The sequence below is a fragment of the Lathyrus oleraceus genome, chromosome 5 (assembly GCF_024323335.1).
Source record: "Lathyrus oleraceus cultivar Zhongwan6 chromosome 5, CAAS_Psat_ZW6_1.0, whole genome shotgun sequence".
In the NCBI taxonomy this organism is placed as follows: Eukaryota; Viridiplantae; Streptophyta; class Magnoliopsida; order Fabales; family Fabaceae; genus Lathyrus; species Lathyrus oleraceus.
The window spans coordinates 74,399,678-74,418,012 of record NC_066583.1 but is presented as its reverse complement, the minus strand read 5'-3'; the positions used below and the strand labels follow the sequence as shown (position 1 = coordinate 74,418,012).

The window sequence follows — 18,335 nt, the reverse complement described above, 5'->3', positions numbered from 1 at the left end:
TATGTGGAGATTGCATGCGTTATTCAAGGAGTAATTCTATTTAAAACCAGAATGTCCGTGTTTCCAAAAAGAAATGATTAGCTGCTGGTTCTTAAGAGATACGTAATTAAAATAGAATTAGGGTTTCATGTTGCCCAGGCTCATTCAAAAAGCTTCTATTTAAAGGACATGTAAACCCGATTTTATACACACAAGATATGAACGATGAAGTGAGAGAGTTTTAGGGTTTTAGTCTTGTGTGAACTTGTGAACTGTGAGCCATTCATTCATCTTATTGATGTATGAATTGGACTGAGTTTTGTGTTGTAATTTGCCCACTCTAAGCTTTGAAGTACGAGTGTATTTATTTACTTGGTTGAAGCTTTTAAGCAAGATCAAGTATGTGTCCTTAAAGTGTGTCTTCTTTCTTTTTGTATTTGTTCTTATATCACTACTGTGATTGAGGGGGAGTGAATAGGGTCTCATATCTAAGAGTTCTTAGATAGAAGTCACACGGGTAGAGATTAGGTGAAAAGACTGTAACTTGAAGTTGTTTACTGAGAGTCTTTGAACTAATTTTGTTTAGTGGATTTCCTTCCTGGCTTGGTAGCCCCTAGGTGTAAGTGAGTTTGCACCGAACTGGGTTAACAATTGCTTGTGTCGCTTGTTCAATTGTTTCTCTGTTTTTATCCTGTTTATATTTCACTTGTTGTTCAGATATTAGTGTCGTGACGTTACCTTCGACATCTCATATCTGATACCAGAATTTCACTATTCATGTATAAATAGTGGTTATTTGTTGATATTTAGGGGGGAGACACTTAAGGATGACACTTAGGAGACTCTTAGTTTTACAACTTATTTGGGTTTCAACTTTTGTTCTAAGCTTTCATCTTGTAATTTCACTACAACTTCTATTGTAATCTCTAGATTTCTTTAACTTACTCAAGCATTTATTTTCATTCAAGTTATTTATTTTGCTTTGTTATTACTTTTATGTCTTGACTTTGCTTATTTTTTATCAAGCTCACCACAAGTAAGTAGTTTCCTAGGGACAATGGGTCATGAGATCTATCTCATTCCAAACTCAAATCGACTTATCCGTTTATGAATCATGAGAAAACAAGGGCTTAAGAGTTATTTTAGAATCCAAAAACTTAAATATATTTGTGTCGACTAGCGAAAGCATATGCAACTCATACGTCGATCATGTATCGAAAGGTAGTGACTAGACATCCGACTATAAATTGCTAAATAACCATTATGAAAAGGTGTCTTATTATCGGTTGAGAAAGTTGTTTAGCTATTCCAGAAATACGTATAGATACACACGTCGTGAAAGTGGGTGTAATGCCTTTTTATATACTTTTCTATAGCTTGCTATATTTTCTCATAATTAAAATTCGAAAGTTAATTGAGTAATTTGTGAAAGATATCATGTACCATGTGTCCTACTTTCTTTTATTGTATTAATTTTTATTGAATTGCATTGAATCACCAAAATTTGGATCACTTTAGCTAAACACCATTAGGATAAAATCTAGTACTCATAATGTCTCCCTGTGGGTTTGATCTTATTATATTACCTCACATTATCGTGCACTTACAGCTTGTACCGCTAAAGGATCACCTAGCTGTTAATGCCACTCAAATGGACAACCTGAAGGATATTGAACCAAGAGCCCATTTTAGCCTAAATAAGTGAACAATAAACCCATCTCTCATAAAACTCCTGAAAGGTCAACAAAGATATGGATTTCCTTAAGAATTCATGTGCTAATATGGAATATCTGGATCTAGATTTAGATGACTTAAAGAATGAAGCCAACACTTAAGACTCCTTGTAAGTAATGTTAAACACATATCAACCATACACCAAACTTTCCCTTAAGAAGAAATCTAAATATTTTGCCATGAAAATCACTTATGGAACTAAATTCAAAGTTGGTACCTCCAACTATAAAAAGTTACGTAGAACCTGGATGGATTTTAACAAATTTCATATAAACTTGATTCATAGACTAGAAATGAAACCTTTTTCCACCAATTCAAGCCAACACCTTCCATCAAACATTTGGTACATTTATGCCAATCATATCAACCTCACCCTTATAAACTCCGATGACCAACATATTACTTTTTCTTTCCAAGACAATAACAAAACTTTAGCCCTTTGTGGAATTTATTCCTCCATTGATTATCTTAAGAGAACGACCCTTTAAACTAAGCTTTCTCACATCCAATCCAACATCAACCTCCTATGGTGTGTTATTGGAGACCATAATTGTATCATTGGTTCTCATGAATATAAAAGTGCATACACCCCTGCTAGAACTCCCATGGAAGATTTATACTAGTGGTCTAATACTCATAACCTGATTCACCTTCCCACCAAGGGAAACACCTTCACTTGGACAAATGGCAGGCAAGGTAATCAACCAACTGAAAAAAGGATGGACATGAGTATTTGCAGTCAATATATATCTAATATTGCTCCAATTTATCATTCCCAACCTTAACCAAACTTATATTAGACCATCATTCCTTACTTCTTTACTTTCAATCTCAAGACATCGAGTATGTTTCTAACTTCATATTTTTGAAAACTTGGGTTGTTGGAACAAGTTTGGTTATACATCTACCATCCTTAAGTTTTAATGATAACAACGTATAAATAATAATTTTGTACTCTAATAGTTTGTTGAGTGTGATGAATCTGAACAAACCAGAAGCTGAATAGAGCAAAATCTAAACAAGTTAAAATCTATAGAATGCAGGATCTAAATAAGCCAAAAGTTGGATAAAGAGACTCTGGACTCTAGATAAGAGGGACTCTGAACTATGGACATAAAAATGTTGGATAAAGAGAGACTATAGAGTTTAGATATAAAGACTCTGAACACCATCATATTCTAAACCAAGGAAGAATACGAAGAAGTGCTAAACCGATAGTTAACTTTGGATACCCCAATTAATGTTTCTGAAGTAATCAACCCAAATGTATTCTGATACAATTAAGCCTCCTTGTATACTTGACTCTGAAGTATATCTTTAAGGCTCTGAACTCTGATCAAACTTCAAAATATCTCTTATGCAAAGCCAATGATTTAGAGAAAATGATTGAATGAATATTCTATAAAATAGTATAATTTTAACGGCGAAATCAAAAGGATTGATACACTAATATTCTCAAGGATTGTACTACAAATGGCTATTAAAGATTTTCTCACCACTATCCATGATTTTTGGCACAACCTCATACTTACTATTACATTTATGGATTTGAAGAAGTTTCTAATTCTATCCTCAAACGGTATTATTCAACATTTATATAAAGAGGACAAAGGAATTGCGAAAGAAGAGCTTTTGTGAAGAACTTGAACGTAGAACTTCATGCTGAAAGAATTTCAATAAGAGAAAATCAATATTGAGAAAGAAAATCGAGAGAAGCATTCAGAACTTCATTTCATATATTCTTAGGTGTAAATTCTATTTATCAATGTGTATCTGCTTATTTGGAACCAATTTTGTAAACACAAACCTTGTATTTAACAATTGTTAAATTCCTTGAGAGACTAGGTTTTAGTCAGAAACCTCAAGAAGTCATTGGAAATTAGTCTTTGAGCTGTAATTCCTTAAGGGAATAAGTTTAGTCAAAATCCTTTAGAAGTCATTAGCGGATAGTCTTTGAGATTGTAATCAGTTTTATTATTGGATTAAGTCCTGTTGAGAAGGCAAAATCACTTTGGAGAGTGGACTGAACTAACATAGTTAACGGTGAATCAGGATAAAAATACCTTGTCATTTTTATCATTATTGTTATTTTATTTTTGGGTCACTAAAAATTGTCATATTTGAAACCCAATTCAATTCCACCTTTCTTGTGTTTCCCGGACCTTCAATTGCTATCAGAGTCTGGTTATGGTATTTGACTACTTTGTGTCAAACACTTAACCGTGTCAAATAAAGATCCATATTTTGAAACACATAATGACACATGCAAACAATGATAAATATCATTATTTTTCCAAACCTCTAATATTTGATGGAGAAAAGTTTGACTATTGGAAAGATAAAATCAAAAGTTTCTTCATAAGTTGTGTTACTGATATATGGGATGTGGTAATAGATGGTTACACATATCTGTCGTATCTCGAAAAATACGATCCTTCATGAAGTCTCTGAAAACATGATTTGAATAGAGAGTTTCTAAAAAAACATCCAAGTATGAAAGTTTGTATGAAAATTATGTAGAGAGTTTTTGTAAAATATGTTTGAAAGATGTAATAATCAAAATGAAATTTGAATTATATTTATAAAGTGAAAACAACTCTTGATAAAATCTGGAAATGGTTGGAAAATATTTTTGAAATATATTGAGTTTATAATTAGGAGATGCCATGAAATGGAGTGAGTGAGTTAGTGAACATGATTTAACATTTTTCAAAACTTGTTTACGTGCAATCTATTGCACAAACTTGTCAATCGATTGCAAGGGCTAAAATTTTGAAAAAAATGCATTGTGCAATTGATTACAGGATCATGTTAATCGATTGTAAGGGCCGAGATTTTGAATTTCATAATTCCATTAAATCGGTTACATAAGGATGTTAATCGATTGCTTGCTGAATTAATTTGAAAATTTGTCTAAATCCAAAATTTCATGCATGCATAAAAAACTAATTTTCAACCAATGCTATTAAAACATTAGATTTTTTTTAGCAAAGTATGAAATGAATATTTTCAAATGCATGATCAATTATTTGAGCACTTTAAGATTGCTTATGATATGAATTTCAATATACATTGATTGATCATATGCAACTTTCCTCTTCTTATTTGATAATGAAACTTGAGCTTTAAACCATTGTCTTCATCAAAACCCGTCGGAAGCTTGTTTTCACAAGGGATATGCAACCAAGTGATTCAATGAGGAAGAAAAAGTCCTAAAGATGGGAGTGTCTGGGGAGGTCGGTGATATAGGTTGAGTGTCAGATATATGTGATGGTCTAGGAAGGTTGATGCTATAGTTTGTTGGTGTATAATAGATGAGTGTAAAGTACCAGCGAAACAGTAGTATGTGTGGGTAGTTAGGGAGGATGGGCGGGCAAAGGGAAACCGAGTCTCGTCAAATATGACATATCGCGATATGATGATTTTTTGGTGCGACAAATCAAAACATTTATAACCTCTGTGATTAAGGTGGAACGAAAGCATGAATGAGAAGAGTGTGAATCATATTGTTAGTGATGCATATTTTTATTTCCACCTTGCCATTTTGTGATGAAGTATGAGGGAAAAAGAAGTAAAAAATGAGACTATTAGCAGCATATGAAAAAATATATTGTCACATTCTCGCCCATTAACACATTAAACACATTTGACAGTTTGAGAAAGTTGTCTGCGAATTTGATTTGAATGAGAGGTGAACATTTCGAAAACTTAGGATTTATTTGTTAGAGGAAATGTCCACGAAAAATAAAAAAAATCATCAAAAAATAAAACATAATAGTGATGACTAGCTGAACTCAAAATCGAGGATGTCTATAAATCAATATGTAAAATATCAAAGGGTACTACAATAACAATATTGGATGGAACAAAAGGCAACCTAACATGTTTGCCAAACACACAAGAAGCACAAACTGTCATATAATTTAAATGTTCACAACTAATGAACTTATTGCTATGAAAAGACTGCAAAAATGGTGATATGAGATGACCAAGACATATGCTCCATAGACCGTAAGCAAGACCAACAAAGGGATATGAATTAGTAATTAGATAAAGATCACAAAGACTATTACATCTCATGAGTGGAATCCTCACCTGAAAGTCATTTACCAAAAAAACTAAAGGGATCAAAAGAAACACAAACATTATTATCAATAGTGAGTTATTGCAGCGAAATCAAATTTTCAATAATTTGTGGTGTGTGCAAAACATGGGTAAGGCTCAACGACTTGTATTTATGGGAGGTGAGTAGGGTTGTGCATCCAGAACCCTAAATTGGAATACCTTATCTGCTACTAACAAACTATTTTTGATTAAAGTGATTCAAGTTAGAATAAGACGAGAGATTACCTTGTTATGTCGCTATGTGGGATGAGGCACCCGTGTCCATGTACCACGTGTCATCTGGAGGAGTGAGAGACATGATGTGCATATTAGTTACAATGTTAATGGGTGATGGTGAATCCGTGGTAGCGTAAGCCTAAGGATGCTATCCCAAAATGCCTGCTTGTTATGAAGGAGTCGATGGCCGAGTCCGCTGAGAGAATACAGGCACAAAGGCATGAACCATAGAGGCAGAGTCCAACCCCACAAATGGTAAGAGGGCTACTGCTACTGCTACTGATGTCGTTGCTGCAAAGTAAAAGAGACTTGTGTGTTGCCACCACGAGGATCATCGCAGTTATGATGATTCCCACCCAGATTTTTAGCGTTGCAAGAACATAGGCAATTGTTGGAATGGTGGTTGGTGCTATAGGAGAGTCGTTAGGAGCACGGTGCTAGGTGGTAATATAAGCAGCATGAGACTCAATGAGCATCATCTTAGGCAAATCAACTTATTCCAATGTGAGCATGTAACATGCCTGCTGAAAGGATGATAGCGAATTGCTTTGGCGAATCAATGTGGCAACACCCTAGTAAGCATTAGTAAGGCCAAAGATGAGTTGAAGGACCGATTAATGATTATTCATAGAAGCACCACATCCTATAAATGATTAAAAATCCTCTCAGATGGTGACATTATACGAAGACATTTGACAAAACCTCCATGCAAATACTAGAGAATTCCTGCTCAAGAGCAACAACATGTGCGTTCTGATTATTTTGGAAGAGATTAGCTAAACGTCTCCAGGAAGCCAAAACCGTGGATTTAGGTTCCATGATGGTGGTTAGCAAGTCAACAAAAATAGTGGAATATATCCACTGAAGCACAACAACATCCAAAATGACCCACTGTTCATAAGCATGGTTGGTAAGAGACGGTGAATGCTTGTTATCCGAAGGCACAATATGATGCAGGATCTGATGAGAGTGGACATGAATGTCAAATAGCTACACCCATGTGCTGTAGCAATTAGTTTCCATGTAAAACACACCATGAATATTGTTATTAATGTTGAAAACAACGAGATGAAATTCCGTCTTAATAAGAGATAAGAGAGGTGGTAACGGGGGGTGTCCACCTTAAGAGGAGGAGTCTCCATGCTGCTTTTGTCGTTGGAGGAGGAAGACATGTTGCAAGAGGAGAGGACAAAGAGGAACAAGGGTCGCAAGAGGGCTGGCGACGCTTGAGCAAGCCTTGACAGGGGCACACACGAGGGGCTAGCGGTGCTGGAATGTGATACAATGTAATATATATATATATATATATATATATATATATATATATATATATATATATATATTCTTTCTCATTACTATTAAAAAGTATATGTAATACATAAGAGTTGACCTAATCTCTTTAATTAGAACATAATTACATATAAATAATAATTACAAAAATAATTAAAGAATAATTCAATCAAATATAGTCTTTAAGAAACTAAACACTAATGATATGATGATGAGAGTGAGATAAGAATTAATCCATATATGATTCAACGTGACTAGGATATCTGAATCAATCACATTTATCACGAAACAAATAGATATGCATATGTTTTTAGCAAAAATGGGTTCGAACATATATTAAAATTTTTCAGTAGTATAATACTTGTCTCAAAGAGTTGATTTCTCAATTCTTATTTGAATTTAATTGAAATGCATTGACAGTGTAAAGATATTTTACGGTGTCGCTTAATTACAAATTGTGATGTAATGACGGTGTAAAATTTTTTACACTGACAATGTATAATAATTAATCTTATTTTCTTTCTAAATTCTTGATTGATTTAATTGACAGTAGCTAATTTCGTGTTAATAATTTGGAATTTTTCTCTTTCTTTTGGACATAGACCCTTCCATTAATTAAAAAAAACAAAATATACATTTTGTAAGAAGATTCTATGAAAAATAAAAAATAAAAATACAAAATTGAGTTGTTATTAGGGCTTGGAAGTGGCAAGTGCTGGTTATTAGGGTTATAAGCCCGCAACCGGGTCGAATATCTCCGGAACCTTCTCATCAAATCTTCATATCGGTGTTATTATGCGTTTCTTTTCTTACACTATTTCTCTCCCTTTCTCCATCTTCTTTCTCTCGCATCTCTGCAACCCAAACCCTTATACGTTCTTCAATCTCCATAACCCTAACTATCATAGAAATTGAATATCAACACATATTCATATAAACACAACCATCAATAATCAATCAATTTTACTATTAATCATTTAATTACACGGTTTTCAGTAATCATTTCTGTTTCGCTCCGATAATCCATGGATAATCAAGCGAATCAAAATCAAGTTCAACCTCCACGTGATGAAGAAGAAGAAGAGGAAGATCCTTCTAAGATGGAAGATGAAGAGTTAATTGCAAAGGTTAACACACTCATGGATAAAATCACTTCCTCTCCCGATAACCCCAAACCTAACGTTCTACATGCTCTGGCATCCATTCTCGAAACTCAAGAGACTCGGTATGTTCTTGCCATTTTCTTTAATATTTTACTAATTTAGTGTTTTGATTTTTGAATTAATTTATTAGCTATTGGTATATGTGTGTATGCATTTTTGTATTTTTATTGTAGGAATAATCTGCACCAGTTCTCAGTTTTTTGTTCAATTTTCCCAGTGTTTTTGTTGATAATAAATTGTTTTTTTTTGAAATGTAGATACATGGAAGATAATAGTCATTCTTCATCTACCAATGCCCGTGCTGCTCATAACATTGGGCGTCTTGGGGGTATAATTCGGGTATTAATATGATCCTTTTTGTTTTTTGGTGTAGTTTTTTTATTTTTATAAAATTATTAAATAGATTGTTGAGGTAGTAATTTGGCTTGCTATATCTTCCACAGGAAAACGATGATTTCTTTGAGTTAATATCTTTGAAGTTTCTGTCAGAAACTGGATACTCAACTGCTGTTCGAGCTGCTGCTGTCAGACTTATCTTGTGCTGTTCTCTAACTTGGATTGTAAGATTATGTTTCCTGTTTATTTTCTAGTTGTTTATGAATCTTTTTTTTTATCATTCAATGGGTAGTTTCTCATGAATTTGATCAACTTTAATTGGACAGTATCCTCATGTTTTTGAAGAACCGGTTCTCGAGAACTTAAAAAATTGGGCGACTGATGATAGGGCCGAGGAGCAAAATCTGAAACCTGATCTGGGGATAAAGGAGGCCTCAGATTCTGAAATGTTGAAAGCATATTCTACTGGGCTCCTTGCCGTGTGTTTGGTCGGGTATGCTAAGCTCCTCCATTGATAAACTGTTTTTATCTTTTTATGTTTGAGCTTCGTTTTCTGTCTTTATTTGTCTTCTACATGACTCCTTTTTCTCAGTTTTTTATTTAATTTGGAATGATTCCAGCGGAGGTCAAATAGTGGAAGATGTATTAACATCTGGCTTGTCAGCTAAGCTGATGCGTTATCTTCGAGTGCGTGTGCTGGGTGAGTCAAGTGGCAGCCAGAAAGATATTAGTCATTTATCCGAAAACAAACATTCATCTGGGAATACTCCAGTAAGAGGTAGAGATGATGGTCGTGGAAGGTTTCGCCAGCTCCTGGAAATGAGTCATTTAGGTGATACAAGGATTAATGAAGAGGGATCGTTAGATGACCAAGGTCCTGAACAGGCTCAGGATAGAACTGTTAGTGGACAGGCTTGCCAAGAAGATCCCTGGATAGATGATGAACCATCTGATGGACTCAGCAAAAGTGCTGATGTTGGTGAGGTGGATTCTGATGGGGAGGATAGATGGCGTTGTAGAGATATCCGTGATGGCAGGATAAAATATGGCGAGCATGAAGACAATGGTAGGGACGAATCTTCAAGGCGGCGTACTAACCGTGGATGGGGAAGATCAAGGGGGAAAGGAAGGGCCAATGAAGGGCTGGTAGAAAGTGAACCCATTTTGTCATCTGCTGGGTCTGCCAGTCGATTAGGGCAGGGGCGGAGTGGTAGAGATAGGAGTTCTTTGAAGAACACTGATGTTAAACGGGTACCTGATTCTAAAAAGGCTCTTACCAGTACCGTTTCCGAAGCTTTCATCTCCGAAAGAGAGGATAATGATGCTTGTTTCCAAGAGTGCTTTATTGGAAGTAAAGATATCTCTGATCTTGTTCGAAAAGCAGTCCAAGCCGCTGAGGCTGAAGCTAGATCAGACAATGCCCCTGAAGAAGCTGTCAAAGCAGCTGGTGATGCTGCTGCCGACCTTGTTAAAACTGCAGCTTTAGAGGTATGCCAAAGCTCATTCACTTTTTTCCAATACAAAAAATTATACCTTAAGCAAATATGTGTCCGTGTGCAGTACTGCATATTTTATATTCACAATTGAAATGGCATTTTATTTCATGTATAATATTCAGGAATACAAATCCACCAACAATGAAGAGGTAGCTTTTTTGGCTGCATCTAGAGCTGCATCAACGGTTATCGATGCTGCATCTGCTGTTGAAGTTTCAAGGTACGTAAGAATAATATTACGAGCAATTTAGATGCTCAAACAAACAATTGCAGATAGGTTCTTTTAGTCCCGTTGACAATGTTCTTATTGGGTTGGTCACAGGAAATCTGTATGCATTAGTACAGAGACAGAGAATGTTAGTGGCAGAGAAACAGAATCTAGTGAGGATGTTGAAGATTATTTCATCCCAGACATTCAAATACTTACACAATTGAGGGAAAAATACTGCATTCAGTGTCTTGCGTTACTTGGAGAATATGTAGAAGTTCTTGGACCTGTATTGCACGAGAAGGGGGTTGATGTTTGTCTTGGACTTTTGCAGCAAAGTTCTAAACATCAGGATCCATCGAAGGTTGCTTTCCTGTTACCCGATGTCATGAAGCTGATATGTGCTTTAGCTGCCCATAGGAAATTTGCTGCACTATTTGTGGACCGTGGAGGAATGCAAAAGCTGCTTGCTGTACCTAGAATGGCTCAAACATTCTTTGGCCTTTCTTCTTGTCTATTTACTATTGGTTCCCTTCAGGTAATCATCGCATAAATTGTCATAATTGTGATGTAAGATGTGTAATAGCGATTATACTCCAAACTTTTATGTACATTTTCCTTTATTAATCTTCTTACAATGCTATTACATTATTTTGACTATAGATGATTATTTCAGGGGATAATGGAACGAGTTTGTGCTCTTCCTTCTGATGTCATTTATCACGTAGTTGAGTTGGCTCTCCAACTCATTGAGTGTAATCAAGATCTTGCCCGGAAGAATGCAGCATTGTTTTTTTCTGCCGCATTTGTATTCAGAGCAGTACTCGATGCTTTCGACTCTCAGGATGGCTTACAGAAATTACTAGGCCTTCTCAATGATGCTATTTCCATAAGATCAGGAGTAACTTCTGGAGCCTTGGGCTCGTCTAACTCAGGGTTACTTCGAAATGACAGAACGTCATCTGCAGAAGTGCTGACATCATCTGAGAAGCAGGTAGCCTATCACACTTGTGTTGCTCTGCGGCAATATTTCAGAGCACACCTCCTATTATTAATAGATTCTATTCGTCCAAACAAAAGCAATCGCAGTGCTGCTAGAAATATTCCCAGTACAAGGGCTGCTTACAAGCCACTTGATATTAGTAATGAGGCAATGGATGCAGTATTCCTACAATTACAAAAAGATCGGAAGCTAGGTCCTGCATTTGTGAGAACAGGTTGGCGGGAAGTCGAAAAGTTCTTGGCATCTAATGGGCATATTACTATGTTGGAATTGTGTCAGGTATGGCATATTTAGTTTGTGTTCCCTTTGTCTTGCAGTTTATTTATTTACTTGGTTCATCTTGTTGTTTGTAGGCCCCAACTGTGGAACGATATCTACATGATTTGCTACAGTATGCATTGGGGGTTTTGCAAATTGTTACATTAGTACCTAGCAGTCGAAAGATGATTGTAAATGCAACATTAAGCACCAACCGTTCTGGTATTTATGTAATTTTGGATGCAGCAAATATTAGCAATAGTCATGTGGACCCCGAGGTAAGTGTCTTGTGGTAGCAATTGTAGTGTTTGCTCACTAACATCTGTTGTTGTTAAAGGGAGTTCCTTAAGATTTTTGATATACCGATTTTGGCTGCATTTCAGATAATTCAATCAGCATTAAATGTTTTAATCAACCTTGTTTGCCCTCCTCCTTCAATCAGCAATAAACCACCTGTAGTGTCACAAGGCCAGCAGTTTGCGTCTTCCCAAACCTCTAATGGTGCTCTGTCAGAGGCTAGAGATAGATATGCCGACCGATCTGCTCAAGTCTCCAGCCATGTTGATCATAGGGAGAGGAATGGGGAGTCCAGTGCTATAGATCGTGGCAATGCTGCAGCACTTATTCCACAATCTGTGAATAATACTCCCCAAACTCCCGTTCCCTCTGCAAGCTCAGGCTTGGTTGGTGATCGAAGAATAACTCTGGGTGCAGGAGCACGCTGTGCCGGCCTTGCTACACAGCTGGAACAAGGATATCACCAGGCAAGAGAGGCTGTCTGTTCTAGTAATGGTATAAAGGTTCTTATACAAATCATCTCTTCACGTGTATATTCATCTCCTGCTGCTCTGGACTGCCTTCGTGCTCTAGCTTGTCGAGTTCTGCTTGGATTAGCCAGAGATGACAATATTGCACATACATTGACAAAACTTCAGGTGAACAACTTTAACTCTTTGTTGAACATTTTCATACGCAAACTGGACCCTAACCTTGTAACATATTCCAAGATGCAGGGGTAAATTCAACAAGTGTAGAGATGTTTTAGAAATTCCAGGGTTTACACCTCCCTAGTTAAAGGCCCCATCTCATCCGCTTTTATTTGTAGTGCCTTATTTCTCTAGCCATCCCAGCCTAAAACTAACTCCACTAGCAGAAATTTACTACAATAGACATGTGATACCTAACAATTATTTCAATTATCTATGGAGTTTATCTAACTACTATTTAGTTGTATATCAGTCTGAATACTGTTATTGATGATGATAGGTTTTGAAACACAAACATTTTTTATTGTCACTGGGATCTAATTTCTGATATTGCGTGTGTTCTAGGTCGGGAAAAAAGTGTCTGACATAATTCGAGATTCAGGTAGCACAACACTCGGAACAGAACAGGGTAGGTGGCAAGCTGAACTATCCCAGGCTGCAATTGAGCTAATTGGGGTGAGTATCTCCACTCTTTGGTGACATTGAAGTTTGTATTTCAGGGTATCGGGTTGGTTTCAATGAAAATGCCGTGTGCTTTGCTGGTTTTTATGTACCCATGTCAAAAATACCATAAATTTGAGGCTTAAATTTATTCGCCAGAAATTTCACTATATTAATGCATAGAACAAAACCCATGGAATTGAATGGTATTATTGTTTTTTGTTTCCATGGTGCATATTGATCTATAAGTTGTATACAGTGTGGTCAATTATTGGCCATGGCGGGCGCCATGGCAGATATCGGCACCACATGGCCGCTACGTCATATGTCGGGCCTTATTGGGGGTATTTGGCTCTCTGCCATCGATAACACTTGTTATATGCTAGCTAGTAGAATATCAAGTTTAGTAGATATACATTCTCAATATGGATTGAATTCTTTGCTTACCTCATTTAGAAAATATTTATTTGAGCTCAAATATGTGTTGAAATCTATCCTTGTTCATTTCGAAACTATTTATTTGAGCTCAAACAAAAGTTTAGCTCAAATATGTATTGAAATCTATGTTTGTTAATTTTGGAACTATTTGTTTGAGCTTAAAAAAAGCTTTGCTTAATAGATTATTTTTATTTTTCAAGAAAAACAAACTTCTTAACATTTAATGTTTACACTGTTCCCTAAATAAATCTTTTAAAAAAAACACATAGTAAAAACAGTGTAGCAATTTGTAGGTAAAGCCCTGACAATTGGTGTCAATTATACTGTTCAAATATCAGTGAATCTTGCTTGAACTAAACTTGAGTTACATGTGCTCTATGGTGGCTACTATTGATTCTTACGTTCTAATTACGTTCGTAGATTGTAGCTAATTTAGGACGTGCAAGCACATTAGTTGCTAGTGATGCAGCTACTCCTACATTAAGGCGCATTGAAAGAGCTGCTATAGCTGCTGCCACTCCTATTACTTACCCTTCAAGGTATCCAGTCTTTTTTACTCAAAAAATTTGACCATTCAACTTTAATGGGGCATTCCTTCTGATAACTGTTTGTTTGCTGTTTGTCTTATGCAGTGAACTCTTGCTCTTAATTCATGAACATTTACAGGCATCTGGATTGGGGCAAACTGCTTCTTTATTGCTTAAAGAGGCTCAGTTAACTCCTTTGTCATCATTACTTGCTCCATCTTCTCTAGCACAACAACCCTCAACACAGGAAGCTTCTTCAACACAGGTTCAGTGGCCTTCTGGTCGTACTCCTAGTGGATTTCTTACTAGCAAATTAAAGTCTAATTCAAAGAATGAAGACGCTTGCTTGAAAAGTGACGCCATCTCTGCAAAGAAAAAGTCACTAACTTTCTCATCGTCTTTTGGTTCCCATACAAGACACCAAGTTATTGACTCTCGGCAATCATCAGCCAGAAAATTGTTACGCACTGGGAAAGACTCTTCAGAAACTTGTATATCAGAGAATCCATCTGAATCTTCAGTGAAACCTAACTCTGAAACTGGACCTCAGTTCAAGACTCCAATCACCTTGCCGTCCAAACGGAAGTTATCGGATTTAAAGGATATACCAATGTTATCATCATCTGGCAAGCGACTAAATGTTGGGGATCCGGGACTTCGCTCTCCTATTTCCTCGAGTGTAGTTCGTAAAAGCAGCCTGCATACTGATGCTGTTGGGCTTTTCACTCCAACTAGTAATTTAAGGAGTCATCATGGCCGATGTACAGCTGACTATGTGGATGAGAACCAGCACTGCATCTCTAGTCTGACGACACCTTCCTCCCAAGTAGTAAATGACCTCCAGCCCAACAACCTTGAGCGCGTGACACTAGATAATCTTGTGGTACAGTATCTGAAACATCAGCATCGCCAATGTCCAGCCCCCATTACTACCCTTCCCCCAATATCTCTTCTGCACCCACATGTTTGTCCTGAACCTAAGCGAAGCCTCGATGCCCCCTCTAATGTGACTGCTCGCCTTGGTACCCGTGAATTTAAGTTTATGTATGGTGGAGTACATGGTAATCGCAGGGATCGTCAATTTGTTTTCAGCCGGTTTAGGCCATGGCGCACTTATCGGGATGATGCCGGTGCATTATTTACTTGCATTACATTTGTTGGAGACTCTTCTCATATTGCCGTGGGTAGCCATACTGGAGAACTCAAATTTTTTGATTCCAACAACAGTAACGTGGTAGAGAGCTTCACAGGTCACCAGTCTCCGTTGACCCTAGTTCAGTCTTTTGTGTCTGGTGAGACCCAATTGTTGCTTTCTTCATGCTCTCAAGAGGTTAAGCTGTGGGATGCAACATCGATATTAGGTGGTCCCACCCGATCATTTGAAGGCTGTAAGGCTGCACGGTTTAGTAACTCTGGGAATGCTTTTGCTGCCCTGTCATCAGAATCTACCGGACGGGAAATCCTTTTATATGATATTGAAAGTTATCAGTTAAAAGAGAAGTTGTCTGATACATCAACTATTTCTACAGGGCGGGGTCATGTTTATTCTTTAATCCACTTTAGCCCCGCCGATTCAATGCTGCTTTGGAATGGTGTCCTATGGGACCCGCGAGTGTCTACGCCTGTTCATCGCTTTGATCAGTTCACAGATTATGGAGGTGGAGGTTTTCATCCTGCTGGAAATGAGGTATTTGAAATCCTGCATCTGTCTCAACATTATACTTATTTTATAGATTTTTACATCGAATTGACTCCCACTTTAGATTTATAGAAATACTGTTGTTTACTTGAGTCTATGGAAGTGAGATGATGATCCGGAGGTATAAATATGGACCTCATTAAGAATATTCCATGGGCATTCATACAATGGTTGACTTGGAGATTGTGAAAGAAGGGTTGTGATTTAATGCCCTAAATTCCGGGGTTGTTGAGTCTGACCCCAAGACTTCAGTATAGTTTGCACATATATTTCTTTTTACAGTTTTATTACTATACACAAATTGTGTAAATAGGTTTTGCATAACACAAATTGTGTAAATATATTTCATCACCATTAAATTTAAAAACATTCTAAGAAATATTTCTCTGTATTAAAATGGTGAAATATGATGGGATATGATTTGCATGTACATCCCATGTACAAGGTGGTGTTTCTGACCGTTTTTGTTTTCCCAGGTTATTATAAACTCTGAAGTCTGGGATCTCCGCAAATTCAGACTTCTGCGTAGTGTGGCTTCATTAGATCAGACATCAATAACATTCAATGCCCGTGGTGATGTTATGTATGCAATGTTAAGGAGAAATCTCGAGGATGTAATGTCAGCAATGCATGCACGTCGTGTCAAGCACCCACTGTTTTCAGCTTTTCGCACATTGGATGCAATAAATTATTCTGACATTGCTACCACACCTGTGGATCGCTGTGTTCTTGATTTTGCAACCGAGCCAACCGATTCATTTATTGGTTTGATTACCATGGATGATCAAGGTGAGATGTATTCATCAGCCAGATCATATGAAATTGGTCGTCGGAGGCCAACTGATGATGATTCTGATCCTGATGATGCCGAAAGCGAGGAGGAAGATGAAGATGAGGACGATGATGATGAAGATCCTCTTTTAGGCCCTGGCTTTGGCGGGGAAAGCGACAGTGATGCTGATGACATGAGCAATGATGATGATAGTGTAAGTGATCCCGATGATGATGATGATGAAGATGGAGGTTTCATAATGAATGATGTAGACTTTGATGGAGAAGCAGACATGTTAGATATGGTATCGGATGGTGACGAGGAAGATGATGACAGTCAAGGACTTTCAGAGAGTAGTGACGATTATGACTTTGGTTATTAATTATTTGTCTGAGAGGCTGTAATTATATTCTCTTCATTGTATTCATTTTTGGGCAAAAGGTCGTTTTATTTTTTCACAATTTTGCTGTAGTCTTTCACATCCAACTCTTCCAACTTTTTAGTCGAGAAGCATAATAATTGTAAATAGCTAGATTTCAACGGGGGGTTACGGTAGGTCTGGTGCATTTTATGCCTGGATGATTGAAGTAGAGAGGTCTCAATGGACTAATTAGATAATATATCACAGAAAAGGGAGGAGAATTACTTAGCAGGTTTTATCTAGAATCTAAACTCACAATTCTGTTGAGTTTTCAAAATCTTTTATATATAAACGCATCCTCCAACACCAATGCACCTGGTCTCTGCGCGATATTTTGAAATCGTGATTTGTTAAATAAAAAGCGGTCTACTGATAGTTTTAAACCAAATATATATATATATATATATATATATATATCAATTTATAATGTGTTATTGAATTGGAAAATGATTTTTTTTCATAGTAGTGACCGTGAAATGGAAGTGTTATTGAGTGTTATTCAATTTAATGTGTGTACTCTTATTGAAGTGTTATTCAATTTAATACAATATAAAATATATTACTTAATTATAAAATGAACAATCATATAAATTATGAATATTTATTAAATATTAATTACTATATACTCTCACTGTAAATTTTTTTACACAATCGATTCATTATCATCATCCGTTTGCATTATTTTATAGATTTTTAAAATAAAAATCAAACTTGTTTCAACATCCAAAGATTGTAATTAACATCCAACGACTATAATCCAACGACTTGATTCATTATCAATATATTTTAATTAAATCTTATTTATTATACATAATAGTTATAAAATAATTATGTTTTTATTTTAAATAAATTTTGTGTTTTAAAAAGTCAATTCTTCATTAAATTTAAAAAACTTTCAAATTATATTATTTATATTTTAAATAAGAAAATAGAGAAAGTAAAAATAAAATGAAAATAAAAAAGTGTGAAAAACGAAATGTGAGAAAAATTTAAAATTTGAATTAAGAGAAGAAAAGGAAAAGTCAGAAAGTTAAAAAATGAAGTGATAAAAGAATATAATTTTAACTTTTTTAGTATTTGTTAATTACAAATATGCCATTTTACTAGTATAAATTTTGAAAAAGAAAATGACATATTAGGAAGTTTGATGATAGTTTATTTTAATGGATTGATGAGGTGGTAAAATGAGATAATTTTAATTTTTTTTAGTATTTATTAATTACATAAATATGCCATTTTATTA

The 18,335-nt window shown here is 36.0% G+C and overlaps 1 protein-coding gene across 1 annotated transcript; it reads left to right on the top strand.

Annotated features, from left to right (window-relative positions):
* The first annotated feature begins 8,057 nt into the window (after positions 1-8,057).
* On the top strand, positions 8,058-17,199 carry LOC127085795 (DDB1- and CUL4-associated factor homolog 1). The gene is made up of 14 exons (XM_051026345.1): positions 8,058-8,569; positions 8,765-8,846; positions 8,951-9,067; positions 9,170-9,336; positions 9,464-10,331; positions 10,462-10,559; positions 10,662-11,085; positions 11,224-11,829; positions 11,904-12,086; positions 12,192-12,743; positions 13,140-13,250; positions 14,094-14,212; positions 14,306-15,887; positions 16,376-17,199. The coding sequence occupies exons 1-14, from the start codon at positions 8,370-8,372 to the stop codon at positions 17,051-17,053; spliced, it is 5,787 nt and encodes a 1,928-aa protein (XP_050882302.1). The 5' UTR covers positions 8,058-8,369; the 3' UTR covers positions 17,054-17,199.
* Positions 17,200-18,335: the final 1,136 nt, after the last annotated feature.